Source organism: Moschus berezovskii, chromosome 5 (genome assembly GCF_049115385.1).
Source record: "Moschus berezovskii isolate FMDL1 chromosome 5, NW_MosBer_1.0, whole genome shotgun sequence".
NCBI classification, from domain to species: domain Eukaryota; kingdom Metazoa; phylum Chordata; class Mammalia; order Artiodactyla; family Moschidae; genus Moschus; species Moschus berezovskii.
This window is the reverse complement of record NC_142464.1, coordinates 123,334,747-123,356,827: the sequence shown is the minus strand read 5'-3', so window position 1 is coordinate 123,356,827 and position 22,081 is coordinate 123,334,747. Positions and strand designations below refer to the sequence as shown.

At 51.3% G+C, this 22,081-nt stretch overlaps 1 protein-coding gene across 3 annotated transcripts in view; it reads left to right on the top strand.

Annotated features, from left to right (window-relative positions):
* Window positions 1-22,081, top strand: part of AFAP1 (actin filament associated protein 1) — a 148,262-nt gene that overhangs the window by 91,782 nt on the left and 34,399 nt on the right. For 2 of the 3 annotated variants that reach the window (XM_088836562.1, XM_055434213.2), the window contains exons 7-9: window positions 9,883-9,978; window positions 11,372-11,453; window positions 17,776-17,925. In XM_088836562.1, coding sequence (XP_088692688.1) covers window positions 9,883-9,978; window positions 11,372-11,453; window positions 17,776-17,925 — 328 coding nt within the window. The remainder of the gene's footprint in view (window positions 1-9,882; window positions 9,979-11,371; window positions 11,454-17,775; window positions 17,926-22,081) is intronic. The other variant, XM_088836561.1, reaches the window with a different exon arrangement.

The following is a 22,081-nucleotide window of genomic DNA, read 5'->3' as shown; positions in this document are numbered from 1 at the left end:
TGAACCCCCAGGTCTCCTGCATTGCAGGCAGATTCTTTACTGTCTGAGCCACCAGCATTAAGACCTAAAGCACTTAGAAGAGCAGCTCGCCTGTATGAGCACGTATGCACGTGTGAGCTGCTATTGGTGGTGGTGTTAATCGGCTCCTGCTCATGTCGGTTTGGAATTCAGGATGACAGGATGTTTTCCGGGGCCAGAGCTGCAAGCGTCCACCTCCCTTCCTCCTGCCCTCCTTTGTCCAGACCTTCAGGGAGGCTGGGAAGCACTGTCTTCCCGTGTACCCTCAGACACGACACCATGTGCCAATCATCTGCCACATCCCCTATTGCAAAATAAACTAATAAACATTCCAAACAATCCTTAAATAGTTTATACCAAAGATAATTTTTTTTTAAAATTTGCCTACTCTGGGTCTTGGCTGCAGCATGCAGGATCTTTTTTAATTGTGGCATGTGAACTCTTAATTGTGGCATGTGGGATCTAGTTCCCTGACCAAGGATGGAACCCCAGGCCCCCTGTGTTGGGAGCATGAAGTCTTAGCCACTGGACCACCAGGGAAGTCCCCAAAGAGAATGTTCAAAGGAAGTTGTCTGCACTGTAGACACCACTGGCCTTTTCTGATGAGTTTTAGTGCTGACTTTGGTATAAATTTCATCCACCCTTTTCTTGCTCTTTTCCCCCACTCCCTGCTGGGCAGCATTGTCCTGTTCTTACAGCATCTCCTGATCTCAGGCTGCTTTAGAGGAATATAGTTGAGAAGAGTTTTCACCATGATTTAATGTGCTATGAGAGTATTGTGGTTTTGCCAGAGTTCTCAAGGAGAATCACAATATGGTTTATTGTATACTTCAGCTCAGAGAACCCCATCCTGCTTGTCCTTTAAGGAAGGTCTTTCAGGACTTCCTGGTGGTTCAGTGGTTGAGACTTTACCTTCCAATGCAGTGGGTGTGGGTTCAGTCCCTGGTCAGGAAGCTAAGATCCCACATGCCTTTCAGTCAAAAATCCAAAACAAGCAACAGAAGCAATATTGTAAGAAATTCATTTGTTGTTGTTCAGTCTCTATGTCGTATCCAGCTCCTTGTGACCCCATGGACTGCAGCACACCATGCTCCCTGTCCCTCACAATCTCCAGGAGTTTGCCCAAGTTCGTGTCCATTGAATCGGTGATGCCATCCCACCATCTCATCCTCTGCTGCCCTCCTCTCCTTTTGCCTTCAGTCTTTCCCAGCATCAGCGTCTTTTCCAATGAGTTAGCTGTTCACATCAATAGAGACTTAAAAAAAATGAAAAGTAAAATAGAAAGTTGAAAAATGTAGCATTAAAAAAAATGAAAAAAAAGAAAAGTCTTTGTGTTCACCCAGGATCCCCCTTTTATTTCTTTTTGAAGTAGGGCCTCCATGTTAGTGTCATCATTTTCACTCTAAAGAAATTACTAAAATAAAATTATTTCTGATAGAGCAGACCTTCCTGAAATAACTCCTTTCAGCTTTGACTGGAAATGTCTTTATTTCACGTTAAATCTTTTTGGGAATTTACCCATCACTTGTATCAACTGTACCTTTGAATGTGATGTGTCATTTTTTTCTGTGACTTCTTTTGAGATTTGTTTAATCTTTGCTTTTTATTAGTTGACAATGATGTGTCTGGGTAGAGCACCACAGGTTTTCATCTTTCTCCGTGTTTGAGCCTTTTTGCTGCTGTTCTGTGGGTTGATGTCTTTGAGCGGTTTTGCGCCATTTGGGGCTATATCTCTTCAAGGATTTTCCTGCCTCATTTTTTTCTCTCCTCTTGTTGTACATGTTAGGTCACTTGGAATATCCCAGGGATTTTTGGATACTCTGTTCTATTCTCTTCATTTTCCCATGTTTTTCAGTTTGGGTGAATATTTAGATTTACCTCTCCTCAAGTTTACTGGTCCTTTCCTCTGTGTCTAGTGTGCTTTTAAGCCCATCTAATGAGTTATTCTTTTGTAACGTCCCATTTTTCATCTCTAGCATTTTTCTTTTAAAAAAAAACGTTTTCATCTCTCTTCTGAAATCCCCTCTCTCTTCACACCTGTTGTATACCTTTTCCATGGTCTCTTTTGACTTCCTATCGTAGTTGTTCCAAAGTCTCTTGTAACTTTAATGTTTGATGCGTCGCTCGGACTGCTCGTATTGAATTTGCCTCGTGAGTTTACATGCTGTTCCATGCGCTGTGTGTAAACGAGCGGTAGAGACGGGAGTGAACACCATCTCCTCCGGAAAGGGCGTGCCGCTCCTCCTGTTTGCTGCTCGCAGGGCTGCCTCAGCCTCACCTGCAGTTGCGGCCGGTCTGGACTGGGCTGTGGCTTTACTTTGACTCACTTTGCCACTGTTGCCACGTTTTCAGGGCGGGATCTGGAATTTTCCGTCAGCGTGCCTCAGGTTCTCAGCTGTCGTGGGAGTCTGGCGCTCTCCGGGTGCTGCAAACGCCCGGCAGTGTTCCGGACCACTGTGTCCTCCTCTTTGGCTTGACGGAGGCTAGCTCTGCGGTTTGCCGGGGCCTCCTCTCTGTTCTGCAGCTGCGCCTCTGGCCTCCCAGGCCTTGGGAGAAATCTTTCTGTCCTGGTGTGTCTCTAGCTTTTGCAGGTTGACTGCCTTGTACTCTGAGAAAGCCCGGGTCTCTCTGGAGGAGGGGATCGTCTTCACTGCTGCTGTGGAGCAGCTGCCTTGCACTTGGCCAAAGCCCCATGTGTCTCGGGGGACATCCCTGAGCCCAGCCTCTTTGGCTCTAGGCTTCCTGGCTGTTCTTACACACTCAGTACAGAAGCGAGGGAAAGAAGCAGCGGGTGGGTAGAGACTCGTTCTGTCACTGCGTCTCCTTGAGTTTTAAACAGTGACGCCAGCCTTCATGTGGCTACTTGGGCTTCCCTGGTGGCTCAGCTGGCAAAGAATCCATCTGCAGTGCAGGAGACCTGGGTTCGATCCCTGGCTTGGGAAGATCCCCTGGAGGAAGGCATGGCAACCCACTGCAGTCCTCTGGCCTGGAGAATCCCATGGACTGTATAGACCATGGGGTCGCAAAGAGTCGGACACAACTAAGCGACTTTCACTTCACTTAGTCATGTGGCTGCTAGAAATTTTCCGGTTTCTCCTCCCCTGCTCTCTGGTGGGTCCCCACCTCCTGCTGTTCTGCCAGTTACGAGGCAGCTGGGGTCACTTCCTTCTTAAGAAGGACTTTACACTTTTGAGAACTTATCTCACTTAGGCCTCTTTGTATCCTCAATGCTTTAATGAGTTAAAAAAAATGCTACAAATTTTTTTTGAAAACGTTATCCACATTGTTTTTTCAAGGTGAGAGTGATGGCCTGTGTGCCTTTCTTTGTGGCAACAGAGGTCAGGAGACCCAGTGCTGCCCTTTTTTGTTCATCAGTCTTGCCAGACGTTTATCCATTTTATTAGTTCTTTCAAAAAAAAACCCCCAATTTTTCCACTGTTGATTTTTCTCTGTGGTTCTATTGCTTTCTGTTTTATTAAGTTCTCTTCTTTTACTTTGTTTTGGCTTAATTTTCTACAATTATCCCAGTTTCTTGAATTGTATACTTAGATAATTAATTCTTAGCCTTTTACATGTATATATGTGTATGTATATATGTATTTAAAGCTATGCATTTCCCTCTAAGCATAATTTTAGCTACATCCTCTATTTTGATTTTTGTGTGTTTTTATCATTTAATTTAAAATATTTTCTAATTTCTGTTGTGAGTCCCCTTTTTCACAGTGGTTTATTTGGGAATATATTGCTGAGTCTCCAAGTCTTTGGCGATTTCTTTAAACATTTATCTGATTGCGTCAACTTTAATTCTGCTCTGGTCACAGGGCTGTGCGCAGTGTCACAGAGCGTAATTCTGCCCTGGTCACGGGGCTGTGCGCGGTGTCACAGAGCAGGCGTTGTGTGGGCGTGACTCATCGTTCACCATGCGGTTGGCTTTGGTGTGCGCTCTGTCTGCTTGTGAGGGGCGTGTGTTATGCATCTGCCCGTGGACTCTTCTGTAGCTGGTTATTCGATCACAGTCACGAATTGTGGTGTGAAAATCTTCCACATCTGCACTAATTTGTTTATTTTATCAGTTCCTCCAAGGGAGAGATGTGGGAATATCTACCACTTTGATTATGAATTTATCTATTTGTCTTTATTATTTCCTTCATCTTTTGCTTAATATCTTTGAGGCTGTGTTCTTTGTTACATACAGAATTTAAATGTCTATATTTACTGGGAGTTAAAACCTGAAATGCCCCTCTTTCGGTGTTTCTTGCCTAAAGAATTACTCTCTGATTAATCTGTAGGTTAATATCTTCCCTAACGGTACCTTTTTGATGAACAGAACTTGTTAAATCTGCAATCCAGCATATCAAGTAAAAATATCAAAAATATCTTTACTCCTATTGTTGTTTGTTGTTCACTTGCTAAGTCGTGTCCGACTCTTTGTCCAACTGTAACCTGCCAGACTCCTCTGTCCATGGGATTTCCCAGGCAAGAATACTGGAGTGGGTTGCCATTTCCTTCTCCAGGGGACCTTCCCTACCCAGGAATCGAACCCACATCTCTTGTGTCTCCTGCATTGGCAGGTGGATTCTTTACCACTGAGCCACCGGGTAAATCCTTTTTTTACTGGTATAGTCAGTGCATTTTCCACCCTGCCCCCAAATTTAGCATATCCCAAGTCATCAAGACAGAACCTGTGTTTTCTTCCAGAAGTTTTCTGGCTCTGTCCGTTTAGGTCTCTGATCCGTACATTCTGGTTCTCAGGTACAGGATGAGATGTGGGAGTCAAGATTCGTTTTCTTCCGTGTGTATAGTCAGTTGTTTTAGAACCGTTGAAATCCCAGTCTCCACGGTTGGAGACGAGTTGGCCGTGTCGTGTGTGAGCCCTTCGCTGGGCCCCGTGTTCTGCTTCCTTAGTCCGTCTGTGCATCCGCGTGTCTGTGCCACAGCATCCCGGTTGTCGCACCTTCAGAGAGAGCCCTGAGATCAGCTGCCATGTGGGCTCAGCGTGGTTCTCTCTTTTTCTAAATGATTAAAAACTTTGAAATCATGTTTTTATGTGTAAAGAAGTCAATGCTGTCATCCTAGTTTTTAATGTCACTTTGTCGAGGCCACATCTTTGTGCTTGAAGCAGATGTTTTTTCCTTAAAAGAACTGTCATACAAGGAACAGTGCGTATTAATCTTGATGACAGCCTGTTAGAATGACATAAGAGTGAATGGAAAATCTGGAAATCTGGAATGTATTCTAAGAATGCCTTTAACTCATTATGATATTTTCGGTCACGCAGCTTTCCCATTTATCTGTCAAGTGGAAGTAATACTGATCAGAATGATCAAAAAGCTAGCATGGAAAAGGTATATAAACACTCCCTTAGAATTATAATAAACAGTTAAAATGTGTGATGTATTGGCATCACCTCTAGGATTCCTTGCATGAAAAGCTCTAAGAAGTCTCTAACTTACTTTATAAAACAAATGCCAAGTTCTCTTATTAATATAAACTCCCATTCTCCCATCTTGTCCTAAACGTTTCCTCCCAGGCCTTCAGTATTTTGAAACATGGCTTCAGTGCAGCAATGAAATATCTTTTCAGTACGTCACACACACCCCTCTGTCAGGTATGAGAAGCCCGGGGCCTGTGTTTTCCCAGGACATGACTTGACAGAAACTTCTTTAAGGGTAGCTGCCAAATCTGTTTCTCTCCTTTCGGTCTGCGACTTCCATTACCAACCACTCTTGCCAAAGTTAACTCGTGTGTGTGTGTGTGTGTGTGTGTGTGTGTACAGATGCTGAAAACATGAGCCATCTTGTAGGGGTCAGTCAGAAGACAAGAGCCAATATTCCCAGAAATGGAGTGGTCAGGTTTCCTACAAAAATGTGCAGAGATTGTGTTTCTGAAGATGAGGGTTCAAGTTAAAAGCAAACAAAAATACCACAGAACATATAACAATTTGTTTTTCTTTTTTTGAAGGATTTGTGATTCTGAATTTGGATCCAGTTCCCTTAAATACTTATTGAACCTTTCTCTGAACGTGGCTCTTTTATATTAATATAAAAACCTCCTTTGCAGCTATTAAAAAAAAAATAGGTCAATAAACCCTTTATTTAGAACTTCTGAATTAACTCTGCAGGGGCAGCATGGCAGTACATAGCGATCAGAGCAGAAAGTCCCATGAAGATATAACCTGAAGGAGTCCGACCGTTTGATGAAACCTGTGGAAAGAAAGGCCGGCTTCTGCCCGTGGCTCTTTTCCACAGCGTCTCTCTCTGTGCCTGGGAGGGTAGTAGCGAGTAATTATTATTGTTAAATACTTTCACGGTGCTGAGAGGCCACGGATGATCCCACGTAGCCCCAGGTGTGCCTGGTCTCCCCTGGTCTACCAAAGCTGCCTCCGTCTGTTCCCTCCGCAGGGACAGTTATAAGTTCAGGAAGGGGGAAACCGTGAAGAGATGCAGTTGATCTGTGTACAGTATTGCGAGCATGCAGATTCTGGGGCTGGCTTCATCAGGAGAGGCTCCCATGAGTTACCTTCGATGGCTCAGTAATGCCCCTGGCTTCAGGGGTCCAGAGATTCCTCACTCCTCAAACCTCTGTTTGATGGGGAAACGACCTGATACGGGACAGGGGTGAGCGGAGGGGACAGCCCAGGGCCCAGGAGAGCGGGAGGCAGTCGGCGAGGCAGGGGTGCTGGCGATGCAGGCGTGGCTCCTAGTTGACGTGCTCTCTCTCTCTTAAACTTCCCAGCTCCCTGAGGATTTTAGGGATCTGCACGGGGGAATGAGGCTTCACTGATCTCCTGTGATGGTCTAGTCTCTTGCTTCCGTTTTTCGTTCACACCTCTTTTTTCTCATAGAGAATTTCAAGTCCAGTTTATCTCCTCATTCCCTTCTCTTTTTTTCCTCTCATCAAACTCTTTTTTTAGTTGCTGTTACACGCTAGGCATTGAGAAAACCAGCCTGAGCGAGGCGGAGCTCCTTCTTTGAAAATGAGCCTGGCTTTAATAGAGGAAGCAGATCAGCAGGTTCAGGATGCCCGTGACCAGGCCCTGAGTGCAGCGTGTGGCCTCCCGTGCCCTGTGGAGGGACAGCTGCACCGTGTCCCACGCAGGAGGGTCCAAACGGGCTTCCTGATCATGTGGGAACCAGGCCGCCCTGGAAGGGTGAGTCCTGTTCAGACACCTCCCCGGGAGAGCCCTGAGGTCTAACTGGAGCTGTGTCGATCCTCCACCTTTGGAAAAAAAAAGAAAGAAAAAAGAAGAAAGAAAAAAAGACAGCTGTGTTTTGCATAAAAGCTTTTGCCAGAGATAGATTTCTGCAGGTTATGTTTTGTGGGGTTTAGCCTTTTAGTGTGAACTGAGACCCTCAAGACCCTTAGGGTGTGTGTACAACTGGACACGCGTTCACGTCTGAACCACTCGGATGGAGGAAGAGCGCACGCCGGCTGTGTCGCTGAGCGGTTGCGGTGGCCGTCGCTTTGCACACATTCTAGGTGGGGGTGGGGCTCACAGCGAGGCTCTGCCATGAGTCTGGAGCCCGTTGCGGGTGAGGGTGGGCTGGGATTCAGCCCTAGCTCCTGTCGGACACAAGGGCGCAGGAGTTTTCCGCTGCTGCAGTGATGCCGGCATTGGTGGCCACGGCCACGACTTCAGTGTGTGAATGCATGTACAGGTGCTGGCTGAGCACCCAGGTCACATTTCTCTCAATCCAACCATGAGGACAAGACAGGTCATCTTTCTCCAGAGGAAAGAAAAAGTCTCGTCCTGCGATCAAGAGAGCTTGTTCCTTGTCAGCTGAGAGTGTGATAAGCACAAGGAAGTGGGGGCTAAAGACTCGATGCAAAGACAGCGAAATTAGCATGAAACAGCCAGACTGAGGGAACCTTCCCACCGGAGACATTCAGGAGGGCCAGGTCACCCGCTCCGAGCACCTTTGCTGGTTTTCACACGTGAGACTCAGCAGGGAAACGACGGTGGCGAACTCTCTGGGTTTCTTCTCTTTCTTTTTTCTTGTTTTAGCCTCCAGTGTGGATTTCACCCCTGTTGCTTTTTCATAAAGCAGCTGAGCGGCGGGATGGCTGGAGATGCCGTCCCAGCCTCCCCTCAGCTCCTGGCTCCAGTCCCAGCCCCAGAGCAAGTCGAGGGAATCTGAGTGTGTCTGCTGGGATCCCGTTGCAGAGTTCCTATACAGATAGCTAGGAGTCTGGCATTGCTGTTTTTCTTTTTTTTTTTTCTTTGCTCAGAAGGCACTTGGGTTGAACTCAGATTGCATCCTAGTTCCAAAAAGAATAGTAGACACTTTGAGAACTTTGCCTGCTAGCTCCTCATTCACAGGAGTGTAAGTTGCCCTAGGCCAGGAGCTTGTCTCTCTTGTTTCTTGCGTGTCCTCAGTGATCAGAGCGCCTTGCAGGAGCCCAGGGAGGACGGGAGGGACGGGGGTGGCTGCAGGGGTGGCTGTGGTCGGCAGGAGGTGCCACACGGTGCTCCTCACACCTGAGGGTTTGAGCTGGGAACCCTTCCGGAGCCCTCAGCGTGAACGGTACGGCATGATGACGGCATCGGTGACCGCGGCCACCGTGTCTTCCTTATATCGGTACACGCGCAGGTGCTGGCTGAGGCATTTTGCATACAGGGTCACATTTTCTCTTAATTCAAGCGCAAATACAAGACAGGTCATGTTGACATGCCTTTCTTTGCTAGTGAGGACCTGAGGTCAAAGAGGGTGCGACTCGGCCTCTCCTGATGTACTTGTCTTGCAGATGGGTCTGCAGGCGCCTTCTCAGACTCAGTGCTTATCGTCCCTGCTTCTCCGGGCCCCAGCCCCCTCCTGGCTCTGCAGAGCCCCTCCCCAGGGGCCCCTCCAGCCATGCCCGCCCCCCAGTCTCTCTGCCTTTCTTACAGACGCTACTCCTCCAGGCATCCTTCGCTGTGCCTTCCCGCTCAGCTTTCTCCCTCCCTCCCTCCTGCTCCCTGCTCCTGGGAAGTGTGCGTTCCTGCTTGGAGTGTCCACTGCAGCTGGACTCGTGTAGCCACTCGCCTCCTTTGGCTCCATCCTGTGTACTGACAGTGTATCTTCCCCGAATCTCTGTCCTGCTTTGTCTCCCCCCGCCCCTCCCCAGATATACCCCATCTAGAGCCGTGAGCGTCAGCCTCAGCAATAGCTTCTGGGGTCCCGCTGGCCTCTCCTGGCCTGTCTCCCCACACGGCACTCTGGGTTTTCCATAGACTCTTCACGTCTACCCTTTGCACCTCATTCCCGCTGCCTGGAACCTTTCCCACCGGTTCTTCCCGTGGCCATGTCCTCTGGCCTTTTAGCTCAGCTTGCATCTCACATGGCGTCCCAGGAAGGCCTCCCTTGATCTAAATCAGCCCTGCCTTCCTGTTAAAGGCCCTTTGCTATTCTTTGTAGTGTTGGCGACGTCTTACATCACCTTCATTTCTTGGGCAATACTTGTTGTTTACTGCGATATCTACTGGAGTGGAAGCCCCATGAGGGCAGGACTCTCAGGTACATCATTCCCTTCTGTATCCCAGAACCTCTGTTGTTTTCAGGATGCTCTAGACATTTGGCAAATGATGAGTGAGTGTGTGGGGCTTCCCTGGTGACTCAGTCGATAAAGAATCTGCCTGCCAATGCAGGAGACCTGGGTTCGATCCATGAGTGGGGGGGATCCACAGCAGAAGGAAATGGCAGCCCCTCCTGTATTCTTGCCTGGAGAATCTCTGTGGACGGAATGAGCAAGAGAATGAGCAAACGGATGACTGGCCTCCCAAGGCGTAACTCCAGGCGGCTCTGACCCGCGGGCTATCCCCGCCGTGCCTCCCGCCTCCGCTCTGACCCTCATGTGAGCATCTCTGCCATTCTGCACTTGCCACAGGTGGTGAGAGAGATCTACGGCGGCTGCAGCGGGGCCGCCGAGCCCGAGTGCCCTCCCGTGTCGAGCTCCCCAGTGCACAGGGTGGACCTGGAGAAGGTAAGGGGCGCTTCCCTCTGGGAGTCAAACTTGCAGCCGATTGAGGCCTTCCTGGAAGTTTCAACAGCATCTCCGAGAACTTCAGCATTTCTAGTTGAAAACAAACAAACAAAAAACAAAACGATGCACCCCTGCTGCCTCTCTGCCTGCCCGGTAGGAAGCGTGGGTCAGCTGTTTCACTGACCACGCAGTTTTCATTCTTTCCAGCTGTAGATGCAGGAAAGGGCTGTGAAGGTATCACGGGGTTTAAGGTGTTCAAGGCTGCCGGCTGTAACACAGCAGCATGCGAGCAGCGGGCAGCTCTGTGTTCTTCTGGAATATGGCAGGTGCTTCCCGAGTGTCCCTTCCCAGAGGCTTATTCCCCACAGACAGGTTACAACCTGCCACGCCTGCTGTATCCCCCCGATGGTGTTCTGACAACATCCCCACCACCCACTATCCCAGCTTTTCCTCTCAGCCCACACAGAGCGAAGGAAAGCAGAAGTCTACCCACAGACTGGGGTAAGACGTGTGCAAAAGACATCTGAGAGAGGACTGGCATTCAGAAAGATAACGAAGCCTCAGAAGTCAGCATGAACCAAAAACCCAATAAGAAAACAGATCAAGGTTTTCATAGATGTTTCCCTAAGGATGATGACCCTTCAGAGTCCCTTGCACAGCAAGGAGACCAAACCAGTCAGTCCTAAAGGAAATCATCCCTGAATATTCACTGGAAGGACGGATGCTGAAGCTGAAGCTCTAGTACTGGGGTCACCTGATGGCACAGTTTGCCCGTATGTGCAAGATCCCGTTTCCGTGGCGAGCCCCAGCTTTCTGCCCATGGTGTTCTGTCGGTAGCCTGTCTCCCAGGAGTGTCCTGAGCCCTCCCTGTTGACCCCTGCCCCACCCGTGGACAGTTCCTTTCCGTCTAGTCAGGGCTCTCTAGAGCAACAGAACTGAAAAGTCTGTGTGTGTTTGTATATGTACACATATTTTATATGTATTATAAAATATAAATATGAAATAAAATAAAATTCTACATGCAAATGAGAGACTCATTGTGAGCAGCTGGCTCAGATGATTCTGGAGCCAGGTAAGGATGGTATGGCTTGGTGAAGGGAATACTTTATGTACTCCTAATATTTTTTCAAAATAATTTGCAAGAAAAAGTGATGTAGCGTGTGTTAGTGTAAGCTCAGTGAGTTTTTCCTTTGTTCTTTTGATGTTTTTAAAGCTTTTGTGGCAAACCAACCAGACAGGCTGTGTTACAGCTGAGCCCTAACCATCTACAGATTATTGGGACGTGGCCCACGTTTTCTTTCATTTTTGAGATAACATTTGACTGATCCGTGATACACACGTCACTTGGTCAGTGTGGCCACGGTGAGGTAACTTAATCTTTTTATCCTCACAGAAACTGTCTTCAGAGAGACCAAGTTCAGATGGTGAGGGTGCTGCAGAAAATGGAACTGCTATGTGTAATGGAAAAGAACAAGGTGAGTTCTGCTCATGCCAAAGATATATAAACCAAAAAACCACAAAACCCAACTCCAAAACAGAAACATGACAGCCAGCTCTGTAGACCCTTGTTATGTAGAGACTGTCCTCAGTAACTTGGCCATGCAAGTGTCATCGCCCCGTGTTACACAGACAGAGCTCCAGAGGCTCCCTTTGGCTAGCACTGTCCCTCCGGGTCTTCATTTTAATGCCTCCAAGCCTTGGTCTAGGCTCTCTCTTTTTGTCTGGGTACGTTCCCTGCATGAATTTATTGTATTGTATTTTTTTTCTGTGGGGTTGGGGGGTGGGCGCTGTGCCTCCTGGCTTATGGGCTCTTAGTCCCCATCTGAAGCAAGATTGAACCCGGCCCCTGGCAGTGAAAGCTCCGACGTTCTAACCACTGGGCAGCCAGGGAACTCCCCGGTCCTCCTGTTTCACTGTATGACTCACAGCAGGTTACTTCCTCAGCTGATTTATCACTGGGACAGATTTGCATCAGGGGCTGGGTGCCAGCATCTCGCTGGGAGATGTGGTTGCGGGGGCAGGGGAACCTCATGTAAGTGGAATAGTCTAGTGTTTGTCCTTTTGTAACTGGCTAATTTCGCGTGGCATGACGCCTTCAGGGCTCATCCCCATTGCGGCAGGTGCAGGACTCCCTTCCTTGTTAAGGGATAGAATTCCCTCGTGTGGGCGGGTCACGCTTCCTTCTCCATTCATTCACCAGTGGACGTTTGGGTGGCTTCCACCGTTTGGCTATTGTCGGTAATGCCGCTGTGGGCATGGGGGTACAAATACTGATTTTTTCCCCTAAAGTCAACTTTGTAAAGGTGTAAGCTACACATTGTCATACTCAGCCTTTTTGGCATATGACAGACACATACATGTAACCTGCAGCGCAATCAAGACGTGGAACATCGCTGTCACCCCCGAGACGTTCCCTGGCAACCACTGGCCTGTTTGCTGTCCTGGAAGTGGAATCATACGGGGTGCAGCCTTCCGGGTCTGGCTTCTCTCTCCGTGTACTGCAGTTGGAGGGGGACCCACGTGCTGAGTCAGTCCATTCTTTTTCTAGGCTGAGAGGATTCCACTATGGACGGACCAGTTAGGTATCCACTTCCCGAGTGGAGAATAGCAGGGTTGTTTCCGGGTTTGAGCGGTTTATGAGTGAGGCTATTGCAGACGTCCGTCAGCAGGCTTCCGTGTGAACACAGAGCGTCTCATTTCTCTGGGCTGAGGCCTCGGGTGGGCCCTGCGGCCGCTGGCGCTCATGCCTCCTCACCAGCCTTCTGTTGTCCTCTCTGGTTTGTTTCGTTCTTGTTACTTTGGCCGTTTTAGTCAGTGCTGTGTAACTGTGCCTTTGGGTGCACTTTCCTCCACCAGCCGTGCTGAGCATTTCTAATTTGTTTTGCCAGCTGGGTATTGCCTTTAGTTGTTGTTGCTTAGTCGTGTCCACTCTCTGTGGCCCCCTGGACTGCAGCTCGCCAGGCTTCCCTGTCCATCACTGTCTCCCGGAGCTTGCTCAGACTCAACGTCTGTTGAGTCAGTGATATCATCCAGCCGTCTCATCCTCTGTCGCCCCCTTCGCCTCCTGACCGCAGTCTTTCCCAGCACCAGGGTCTTTTCCAGTGAGTCAGCTCTTCACATCAGGTGGCCAAAGTGTAGTACAGCTTCAGCTTCAACATCAGTCCTTGCAATGAATATTCAGGGTTGATTTCCTTTAGCACTGACTGGTTTGATCTCCTTGCTGTCCAAGGGACTCTGAAGAGTCATCATCCTTAGGGAAACATCGATGAAAACCTTTATGTATTCTTATTGGGTTTTTGGTTCATGCTGACTTCTGAGGCTTCTTTATCTTTCTGAATGCCAGTCTTCTCTCAGATGTCTTTTGCACACATCTTACCCCAAACTGTGGGTTGACTTCTGCTTTCCTTCGCTCTGTGTGGGCTGAGAGGAAGAGCTTGGTGGGGGGAATGTTTTCCCTGTGCATGGCCAGCCCCGTCTCTGCTCCCCAGGTGAGTGGTTCTGCCCACCCGGCTTATCGCAGTCGGTCGCTGGGGTGGGGGACTGGTGCACAGACGTCTCCTGGCTCAGAAAGGAAGTCACCGTAAACCGGCGAGCAGTCCACACCGTTCAGAATCTTGGAGCTCAGATCGTCTGGACTGTTTTGATATGTCAGGGTTTACCCCAAGGGTCATGATCTCTGCCTCGGCCCACGAGAGTTTCTAACTCTGTTGTTTCTGTGTGTAATTTTAGTTCTTTCCATCGGAAGTTATTCAGTGGAAGGTATCATCTCTGTCTTCACAGGGCACATTATGTGTCATCAGAGCAGGAAAGCTATCTTTAAGTTCTGCCCTGAAATAGGACAACGTACAATCTCAGGGTTCCTGTTCAGATGCCAAGGCTCAGTGGGCACTGCTATGGCGGGTCTCTTTCCTTGTTTGCCATTTCCTCTCCTAGTGTCCCTGCGTGAAATTAGGTTCTGCAGAATGATATCACATGTCTGGCCGGGTCAGTGCCTGTGTCTGCATCTGACGGTCTCGTTTGCTTTTAACAGGACCAGCCTTCTGTGTTCTGTCAAGGTGACCTTGCTTCAGACACTTCTGCCTGGCATGGAACTTTGCATATAGTTAGACCCCCAGTGGATAGCCACTGATGGAAGCTAATAGCTTAAGTACATCCTGACCTGCTCCCCGAGCTTTTATCCTTGCTGCACACTCTTGGCCAATTTGCACTTGAGAAATTCCAATAAAGCCCCTTTGATCCCAGCCATGTCTCAGCTCAGACAGATTTCTCTGATGGCTGCGTGGAGGAAAGGGCTGGCCATGCACAGGGAAAACATTCCCCCCACCAAACTCCTGCAGCTTCCCTGGAATGTTAGACTCTCAGCTGAACACAGACACGAGCCAGACTCTGTGACCAGAGCCACAGGGAATGACTGTAAACTCCGGCTTCTTTCCGGGTGTCAGGCCCCAGCGTGTAACGAACCAGTGCGGTGTGGTTTCGGGCAAATTAGTAGAGTTGCTGCTGATACTGCAGCTGACGTGAGAAAAGAGAATTGAGCCCCCGGGGCTCATCTGTGTGGGAGCAACGGTTGTTCCGAACTAGCCCTGCACGCGTTTACTGTTTAATCGCTGGCTAACAAGTCTGTTGGTGGACTTAGCAAGTGCTAAGTCGCTTCAGTCAAGTCTGACTCTCTGCGACCCCACAGACTGTAGCCCGCCAGGCTCTTCTGTCCATGGAATTCTCCAGGCAGGAATACTGGAGTGGATTGCCATGCCCTCCTTAGGGGATCTTCCCAACCCAGGGATCAAACCCACATCTCTTGAGTCTCCTGCACTGGGAGGTGGGTTCTTTACCACCTGGGAAACCCCCAGGTGGCATTAGTACTAAAGCAAGTGAATATTCTGATGGTATTAGCCCCAGGTCCCCATTCCTCCCACCTGACTAAATGTCAAAACACCGAGACACTCACTGGTGTAGGGTGACAGAAAACTGTCTGGGTTTATGATATTCATGGCTTTAAAATGCCGGGTCCCTGCCGTTCCCTGCGCCCTTCCCACCTTCCCGTGCGGCTGTCTGGACTCTGTCTGTCCTCCACAAGGTCCGTGAGTCAAGAGTTCTGAGTTTCTTGGTGTTTCTTCATAACTCTACTATGTGAATACCACCCACATATTCTTGTTCTATCAACATAGTCTCCCGTTTCTACAGCTTTGGCTTTTTCTTCCAAGGATGGCCTCCCTTCTGCTTTTGCAAAAATAGAAACAAAAACAAATCAATCAATGGGCTTTCAGAGAATGAAAGGTCCTTGCTAACGTCTTTTCTTTGTAGTCGAGTCCAACAAGAGCTTCCCCAACAGTAGCACGTCCTCATCAGATTGGAAGTCAGTCTGACGACTTAGCTTTCGCACGCATCACCTAGCAAGGAATGACTGATTCACGCTCCCGAGCTTTGCAGAAGGCGCCTTCTGAGCACAGAGCGTCCTCGCTGAGAGGACCTTATCAAAGCTTAGCTTGAGTGGGACTGTGGTCAAGATTGTCTTGACGCTCTGGAGAAGCCACGGAGAAGGTTCACCTACTGCCACTTTCACTTTGGGTTTGGTTGAACTGAAAGCAGTGGTTCGGGCATTCCAACCAGGGATTCCATGTCCGATGGCAGCTGGGCAGGGGCTGTGCCTTCAGACCGGGAGATGGAAGCAGGTTCCTGGTGCTTTATTCTACCGGGGGTTGTGTGCGGTGGGAGAGCGTAAGGAGGGGTCAGAGTGGCCGCCCTGTGTTCTGTGTTCCTAACATGACCTGGCACGTGTGACGTAGCACAGATGTGCTTGTCTTAGCTCAGGCTGCCTGCTGGAACGAGATGCCCCAGCCCGTGTGGCTTAAACAACAGAGATGCGTTTCTTACAGTCCCGGGGGCCAGAAGCCCAGGATCCAGGTGCCCTCAGTGTTGGCTGCCGGTCGTGGCCCCCTTGCTGGCTTGCAGATGGCCATCCCCTCACTGGGTCCTCAAGTGGCCTTGCCCTCTGTCCCACGAGGACGCCAATCCTGTAAGACCAGGGCCCCACCCTTAGACCTCACCTAACCATCAGTGCTTCCTGAGGGGCTCGTCTCCAAATACAGCTGCACGGAAGTTAGGGCTTCCCCATGTGAGACTTGGGGAGATGCAGGGATTGTCCATCGTGCCGTTCACCCTGTAGTGTGGCTTCTTGCTTAACTGTACTGTCGCTCCTGCTGCCTCAGACACTGTTAACTGTCCTTTCTTCCTGGAGAGGAAATCAGGGTTCAAGCACAGGGGCTGACCTCAGGGACCTCCCTGAGTCGGGGTGGGGAGCGGGGAAAAGGGACATGGAGCCCAGAGGAGGCTGGCCCGGGCCATTCCACACATGGGGTAGGTGGCAGAGTGGAGCCTAGTTGGGGGGGCTCTCTGCCCACCTGGGAGCGGCCGGCGTGGGGGAAGGAAATAGTGAGTGCCTCTGCTTTTAGAGGGCGGGTGTAGTAGTCAGGCCGATGGTTTATAATCTCACATCCCGGAGTCCTCTTTCTCTGCTGATCCTGTGTGACTGTGTGTGCTCTGTCTCTGTGGGCAGAGGGGCACTGAAGGAATTCTTGACTTCCGTTGCCTTTTCAAAGGGTCTGTGCCGCCCTCTGGGTTACAGATGGAGGGATGAGGGGTCCTCCTGGAGAGGACTGGGAAGGGGCTGTTGAGGAGGTCTCTGGAGTCAGTGATGGCGTCTGGCCTTGATGCCCTGGGGTCCCTCTGGGGCCCTCCCAGCCCATCCACACTGAGCAAGGCTGTACCTGACCCGCCTGAAGGCTTGGTGTCTTGCGAGGCACTTGGCTCCAGGGTGAGACACAGAATAGCCCCCGGTGATGGCTCACTTCCCAAAGGTGCTGTCGGTCCTGGAGGATCCTCTGTGTCCGCCCCGGTCTGCACCTGGTCCCCACCCCTGTGATTCTGTCGGAGGTTGTGGACCAAGTCTGCAGGGGCCGGAGAGAGCAGATGGCCGGCACGGGTCAGGCACGGGAGAGCAGCCGGTGGCCGGCGTTCAGTCTGCCGGGGGGCCCGGGGCTGCGGTCAGCCAGGCACGTCGGTCCTCACACAGGCCGCTGGGTCTCGGGCCCTGCCCTCACCCGCCATCACTTACCAAACTGTGGGTTCAGAGTGTCTAGATCTTCTAGTTTTCCAGGGGAAGCCAGAAACCATCTTTGTGCAAAACAGTCGTGAGTTTTACATGTACAACTGAGCCCTGCCAGCCAGACAGAACCCACGGGGCTGGGGCTGGGATGCGAGGGGCTGGCCGAGGCTCCCCAAGGACTGCCCACTTCACCTGCCAGACTGTGCCCTCTGCCGCCCAGGATGCGGGCATCCAGCCTGCCTTCTGTTCCTTCCGGCGTCACAGGCTCTCTGAGAGCTGATCCTCTTCCTGCCCGGAAGACTCTGCCCTGGGTTTTCTGCACAGACGCTGCCTTGTGTTTAGCTCCTGTGCTTCCTGACCACTCGGTCCCTCTGCCATGTAACCCTGCCTTAGGTCTACAGAGGCCTTCCTGTCATGAAGCCTCCCCAGGGGTGCGTGTGTGTGTGTGTGCATGTGTGTGAGCTCATGTGTGCGTGTTCAGCCCCCTCTAGAACACGAGCTTCCTGGGAGCTCCTGTTTGCGCTGTGTTCTCTAGACTCTACCCAATCGCAGACACAAAGCAGGTGTTCGATGAGTAAAAACTCAGGGAAAGAAAGTTGGCCACGACGCATGCTTTATTTTGATGTGCTTTTTTCCCCCATTAAAGTCTACTGTGAAACATGCCTTTTTGTCATCATCTTTTTTCTTCACAGTTAAGAGGAAAAAAAGTTCCAAATCAGAGGCCAAGGGAACCGTGTCTAAAGTCACTGGGAAAAAAATCACCAAGATCATAGGTTTGGGAAAGAAAAAGCCATCAACGGACGAGCAGACCTCCTCGGCAGAGGAAGACGTGCCAACGTGTGGTGAGGCGGAGGCGGGGAGCTGTATTACGATTCTCCCCTTCCCTGAGCATGGAGACCCTCTGCAGGCGACCTCTGTATTGTGTTCATCTGCGTCTTGTTGGTTAGGATCGTGATTGGTTAAGCTGGGGGAACAGATTACACTTTTACTGCTTTTTTTTTTAATTAATTTTTTTTTTCACTGCTTATTATTGAAGCCCTTGCAAGGGTTTGAGCTGATCTCTGAGGTTCTCTCAAGATGAAAAACAGAGTCTCTGTTTGATCCCACGAGACTCTCCCAAATTCCTTTCAAGCGACTTTAGAGGGAGGTGTGTATGTGTACGGTTGGCCAGCAGAGGCGTGTCAGGTGTGTAAGAGCACTCACGGAAGCCCCAGCGGCCCCCGCTTGGCTTGAAGCCCTGCAACTCAGCTCTCGAGGGGTGCTGTGCGCCTCAGACTCAGTCGGGCTGGCTGACGCCCTCTCCCCGCACCGCTCTTGGTCCAGGAGAGGTCTCTGGGCAGCCCTTTCGTCAAGGCCAGGGAGGCACCGGGGAGGTGATGGTATGGCCGATATGCCCCTACTGCCGCTCCTTGGCTGGGCCAGGGCACGGGAGAGGAATCTGCAGAGAAAACCACGTCAAGTCTAGTGGCAGAAGGTTGGCCTGAAGCAAGGAGTCACAGAGACGAGTATGTGACGACTGGCTTGTGGCCACAAACCCGAGGGGAAACCAGGTCGGCCACGGGAGAGTCTGGTGGGGACGTGGCCTAGATGGGTCGACGTCGGGGACTGCCTCCCTGCAGAAGTGAGACTGTCCATGCTGGTGTTTCCTAGGCAACCACGCTTCTGAGAATTAGGCGACTCTTTCAAGCTGGAAATCTTTAGAGGCTGAAAGATGGATATTCAGTCTTTAAGAAAACGGGAAGTGAGCCGTGTTTTTCTGTGGACACGGCTCACAGGGCGCCGTCCGTCAGCGGCGGTGCTGTGGTGCCTGTCTGCGTGCTCCCTGTTCCACCTCTCTCCCCCTCTGGCCGAGCCTCTCTTCTGTCCAGGTATCGGGTTATTTGGGGATGCCAGGAGATAAACAGCTCTTAGATGCTGCCCGCTGGTGCCCAAGTTGGGCCCCCCGCACACAAAGATGAGTTTATTCAGCCGATATCCCATCCCAGGGGGTGGCTTGTGCTGAGAGGGCGGTGTGGGCCTGGAGCCCTGTTGGTCGGGAGGAATGGGTGCCTCCCGAGGGGAGGGCAGGGTGGGTTCACAGCTCCCCCTGGCTTTCACGGGTGTGATCCTGAGAAGTCATGATGCACAGGAACCCCTGGGCCGTTGTGCAGAAGTACGTGTGGAGCGGAAGACAGCAGGCAGGCAGTGGTGGGGCCTCGCGGGGTGGAGGCGTCATCTTGGGGAGGCCCCTGTGAAGCGGCCGCTTGTGGTTGAGCTGGGAGGGGAGGTGGTGACCCTGAAAGGAGACCAGGGGTCTGGGAGCGCCGTGCACACAGAGGTCCTGAGCTTGGCCCTCGTCAGACAGTTGGGTCACAGAAGCGAGTGCACTGACCCGTGTTCTTTGCACGGAGAACAGCTGCCCTGCAGAAGCTAAGCCAGCAGGCAGAGCTCTCGCGGGAGGACACGGGGAGGGGAGCGTTGTTGATGCCAGGGCCGTGCCCTCTGCTTTCCTGGAGCAGCTCACAGCCCTGGCAGCTGGCCTGGTTTCCTCTCACATCCCCCCTGGAGCCACAATGGGAGTTCGGGGTTAAGGTGGAAAATGGGAATTCTTGTTTAGTAAAAGGGGATTACTATTTTAGCTTTTTTTGTTGTCCTCAAAACTGCTCTAGGTCAGTGGAGGAAAGAGAGTTTCTTTCATGAGAAGTGTTCGTATGGAGGTGACTTGGCCACTTGAGATCCAGGCCGCTCGCTGTGCAGGAGGACACTGAGCTGAGGAAGGCTGTGGAACTCGCCCTGAGCCACCCAGGGAGTGGGGGGCAGGACACGGCTGGTCCGCGGGTCCGTCTTGCAGCCCAGGTCTTCCCCTCCCCCTCCTGTCCCTCCCAGGGCTTGCCACCTTCGTGACTTCTGTAAGCAGCTGGGGGGCATGTGCTGGATGGTGCAGTTGCGTTGAGGCAGAGTTGTGGGGGGGCTGTACCCCGTGTGGGTTTCCACCAGGCTCTGAGTGGACACCTTTCACCGCTACTGAGGGAGCACCCTCTGTTTCCACGTGGTCTTAAAATGATCATCTAGTTCTTGGCTGGACCAGGGCACGGGAGAGGACTCTGCACAGAAACCCAGGGGGAGAGTGACTGTGTTCCATTCTGTTAGGACAGCTGCAAGGTCTCAGGCAGGAGAAGTCGCTGGATGAAGGCCCCCCCACCCATCCTGCCCGTGGAGACTCCGCAGCTGCTGTGCTTGCCGGCAGGAAGGGTGGGGCCGCTCCGGGGACCGGGGACACACCCAGGGAGGGGGCAACTGGGAGCTGAATTGAGATCTCTTCCCTGGCCTCCGGGTGCTCCAGAGGATTGCCCGTGGGTAGGAGAGGGTTCTCTGCCAGTCCACACAGCCGGGCTGGCTGTGCCCCCCCAGCTCTGCCCGACCCGCCCAGCTCTCACCTCCCCCTCAGTCGGCGGGTGCTATGCCAGCATCAGCCAGGTCCGCTCTACAGACAGTCTCTTAGCCGAGCTGGTCCATGACATGCACGCGGGCCGCTGAGCAGAGACTGCCGTGTCTTCAGCGCTCAGGGTTCCAGAGTCGTCATCACTGTGTAAACTCAGCTGTAGTTCCCAGGAGATCTGCGTTGCACGTGTTTCTTTCTTCTCCACCCCATTTCTGACTGTTTGGGCCAGCCCCCAAGCCTCTCAATTGTCCACCTTCTCCTCCTCTGGACCCCTGCAGGCCACCCAGTGGGAGTTTTGAAACCTTGGACTAATGACACTAATCATGTCATCCTGTGCTGAGTCAGCTGAGGGCCTCTGACAATCTTGTCTTAGTTGGATTTTCCAGCTTTTCCCTCTAAGTTACTAGATGAAGATGCAGGTTGAATTCACCACCACCACCACCCCCCCAGTTTTGTCCCCAGCACCGAGCAAAGAGCCTGGGATACAGCACCTCAGTAAACACCTGTAGACTGATTACCGTAAGCAAATTGCAACTTCTCTGAGCTTCAGGTTCCCCACATGAACCATACTTGAAATTACTTTGTTTTTCTTAAAATTGAGGATAAAATTATGAAACATTAAGCACATTGCCTACTTCACAATTTATTCTCAGCAAATGATCTCTATTATTCATTTGTTCACCTGAAAAAACCTAAGTACACCGACATAGCCAGACGGATGACACACAGATAATATCTGTATTAGGAATACAGAAACTGATGAAAGGTAAGTTCCCCAGGTGCCAGGATGGAGGGCTTCCTGGAGGCAGTGTAACCTGGACAAGTTGGAAGGACTTCCTGGTTATTTCTCAGGCCCCTCCCAACTCTAATGTTTGGTGACTCTGTGATGTTTTCATCTGCAGAGTGTCGGTGGATGTGCAGGAAGGTTATGCGTCTCACTTTCTATCGTAATCCAGGCACAAAAGATCAGGCAACAGTCAGTCAGGAGGAGGAGGGTGGGAGGCATTCTTGGCATTTGTCACCATGTCAGGGGTGTCTGGAGCTCTTGGGCCTGTGTGCCCACTGGAGGGCACGCACTTGGGGTGGAGGGAGGGTTCTGGCATCAGTGTCTGTGGGGCCAGGGTCAGCTGTTGGCGGCGTCTGGACGTCTGGTCGCCCCTCCCTCCCTCCTACTGGCAGCCCTTGACGCTCCTCAACTGCCCTGTTCCCCTCTGCCGGTTACAGACGGAGGCCTGCAGAGATGAGAGGAGCTGTGGAAGTCCCCACAGAAGTGTGACCATAGCACAGAGACCGCCTGGGCAGCACCACCCTTCCCCTTCCTAGAGAAGAAGGCAGTGGACACTGGCCCCCCTTCAGCCAGGCCTCCCTGCCTGCCCTTCTGCAGCGGCCGGGCCTCGGGAGCCGCCTGGTCCTAGGACCAGAGCCCCCTGGTCCCCACACAGTGGGATGTGCGGGCACCTGCAGCTGCCCTCTCCTCCTGAGCCGGAAGCTGTGCGTGTCAGGTCGGCCTCAGGCCATCATGGAACCACGCACGCTCGCCACCACACTCTTGTAAGAAGCCTTAAAGAGTTCTTTCT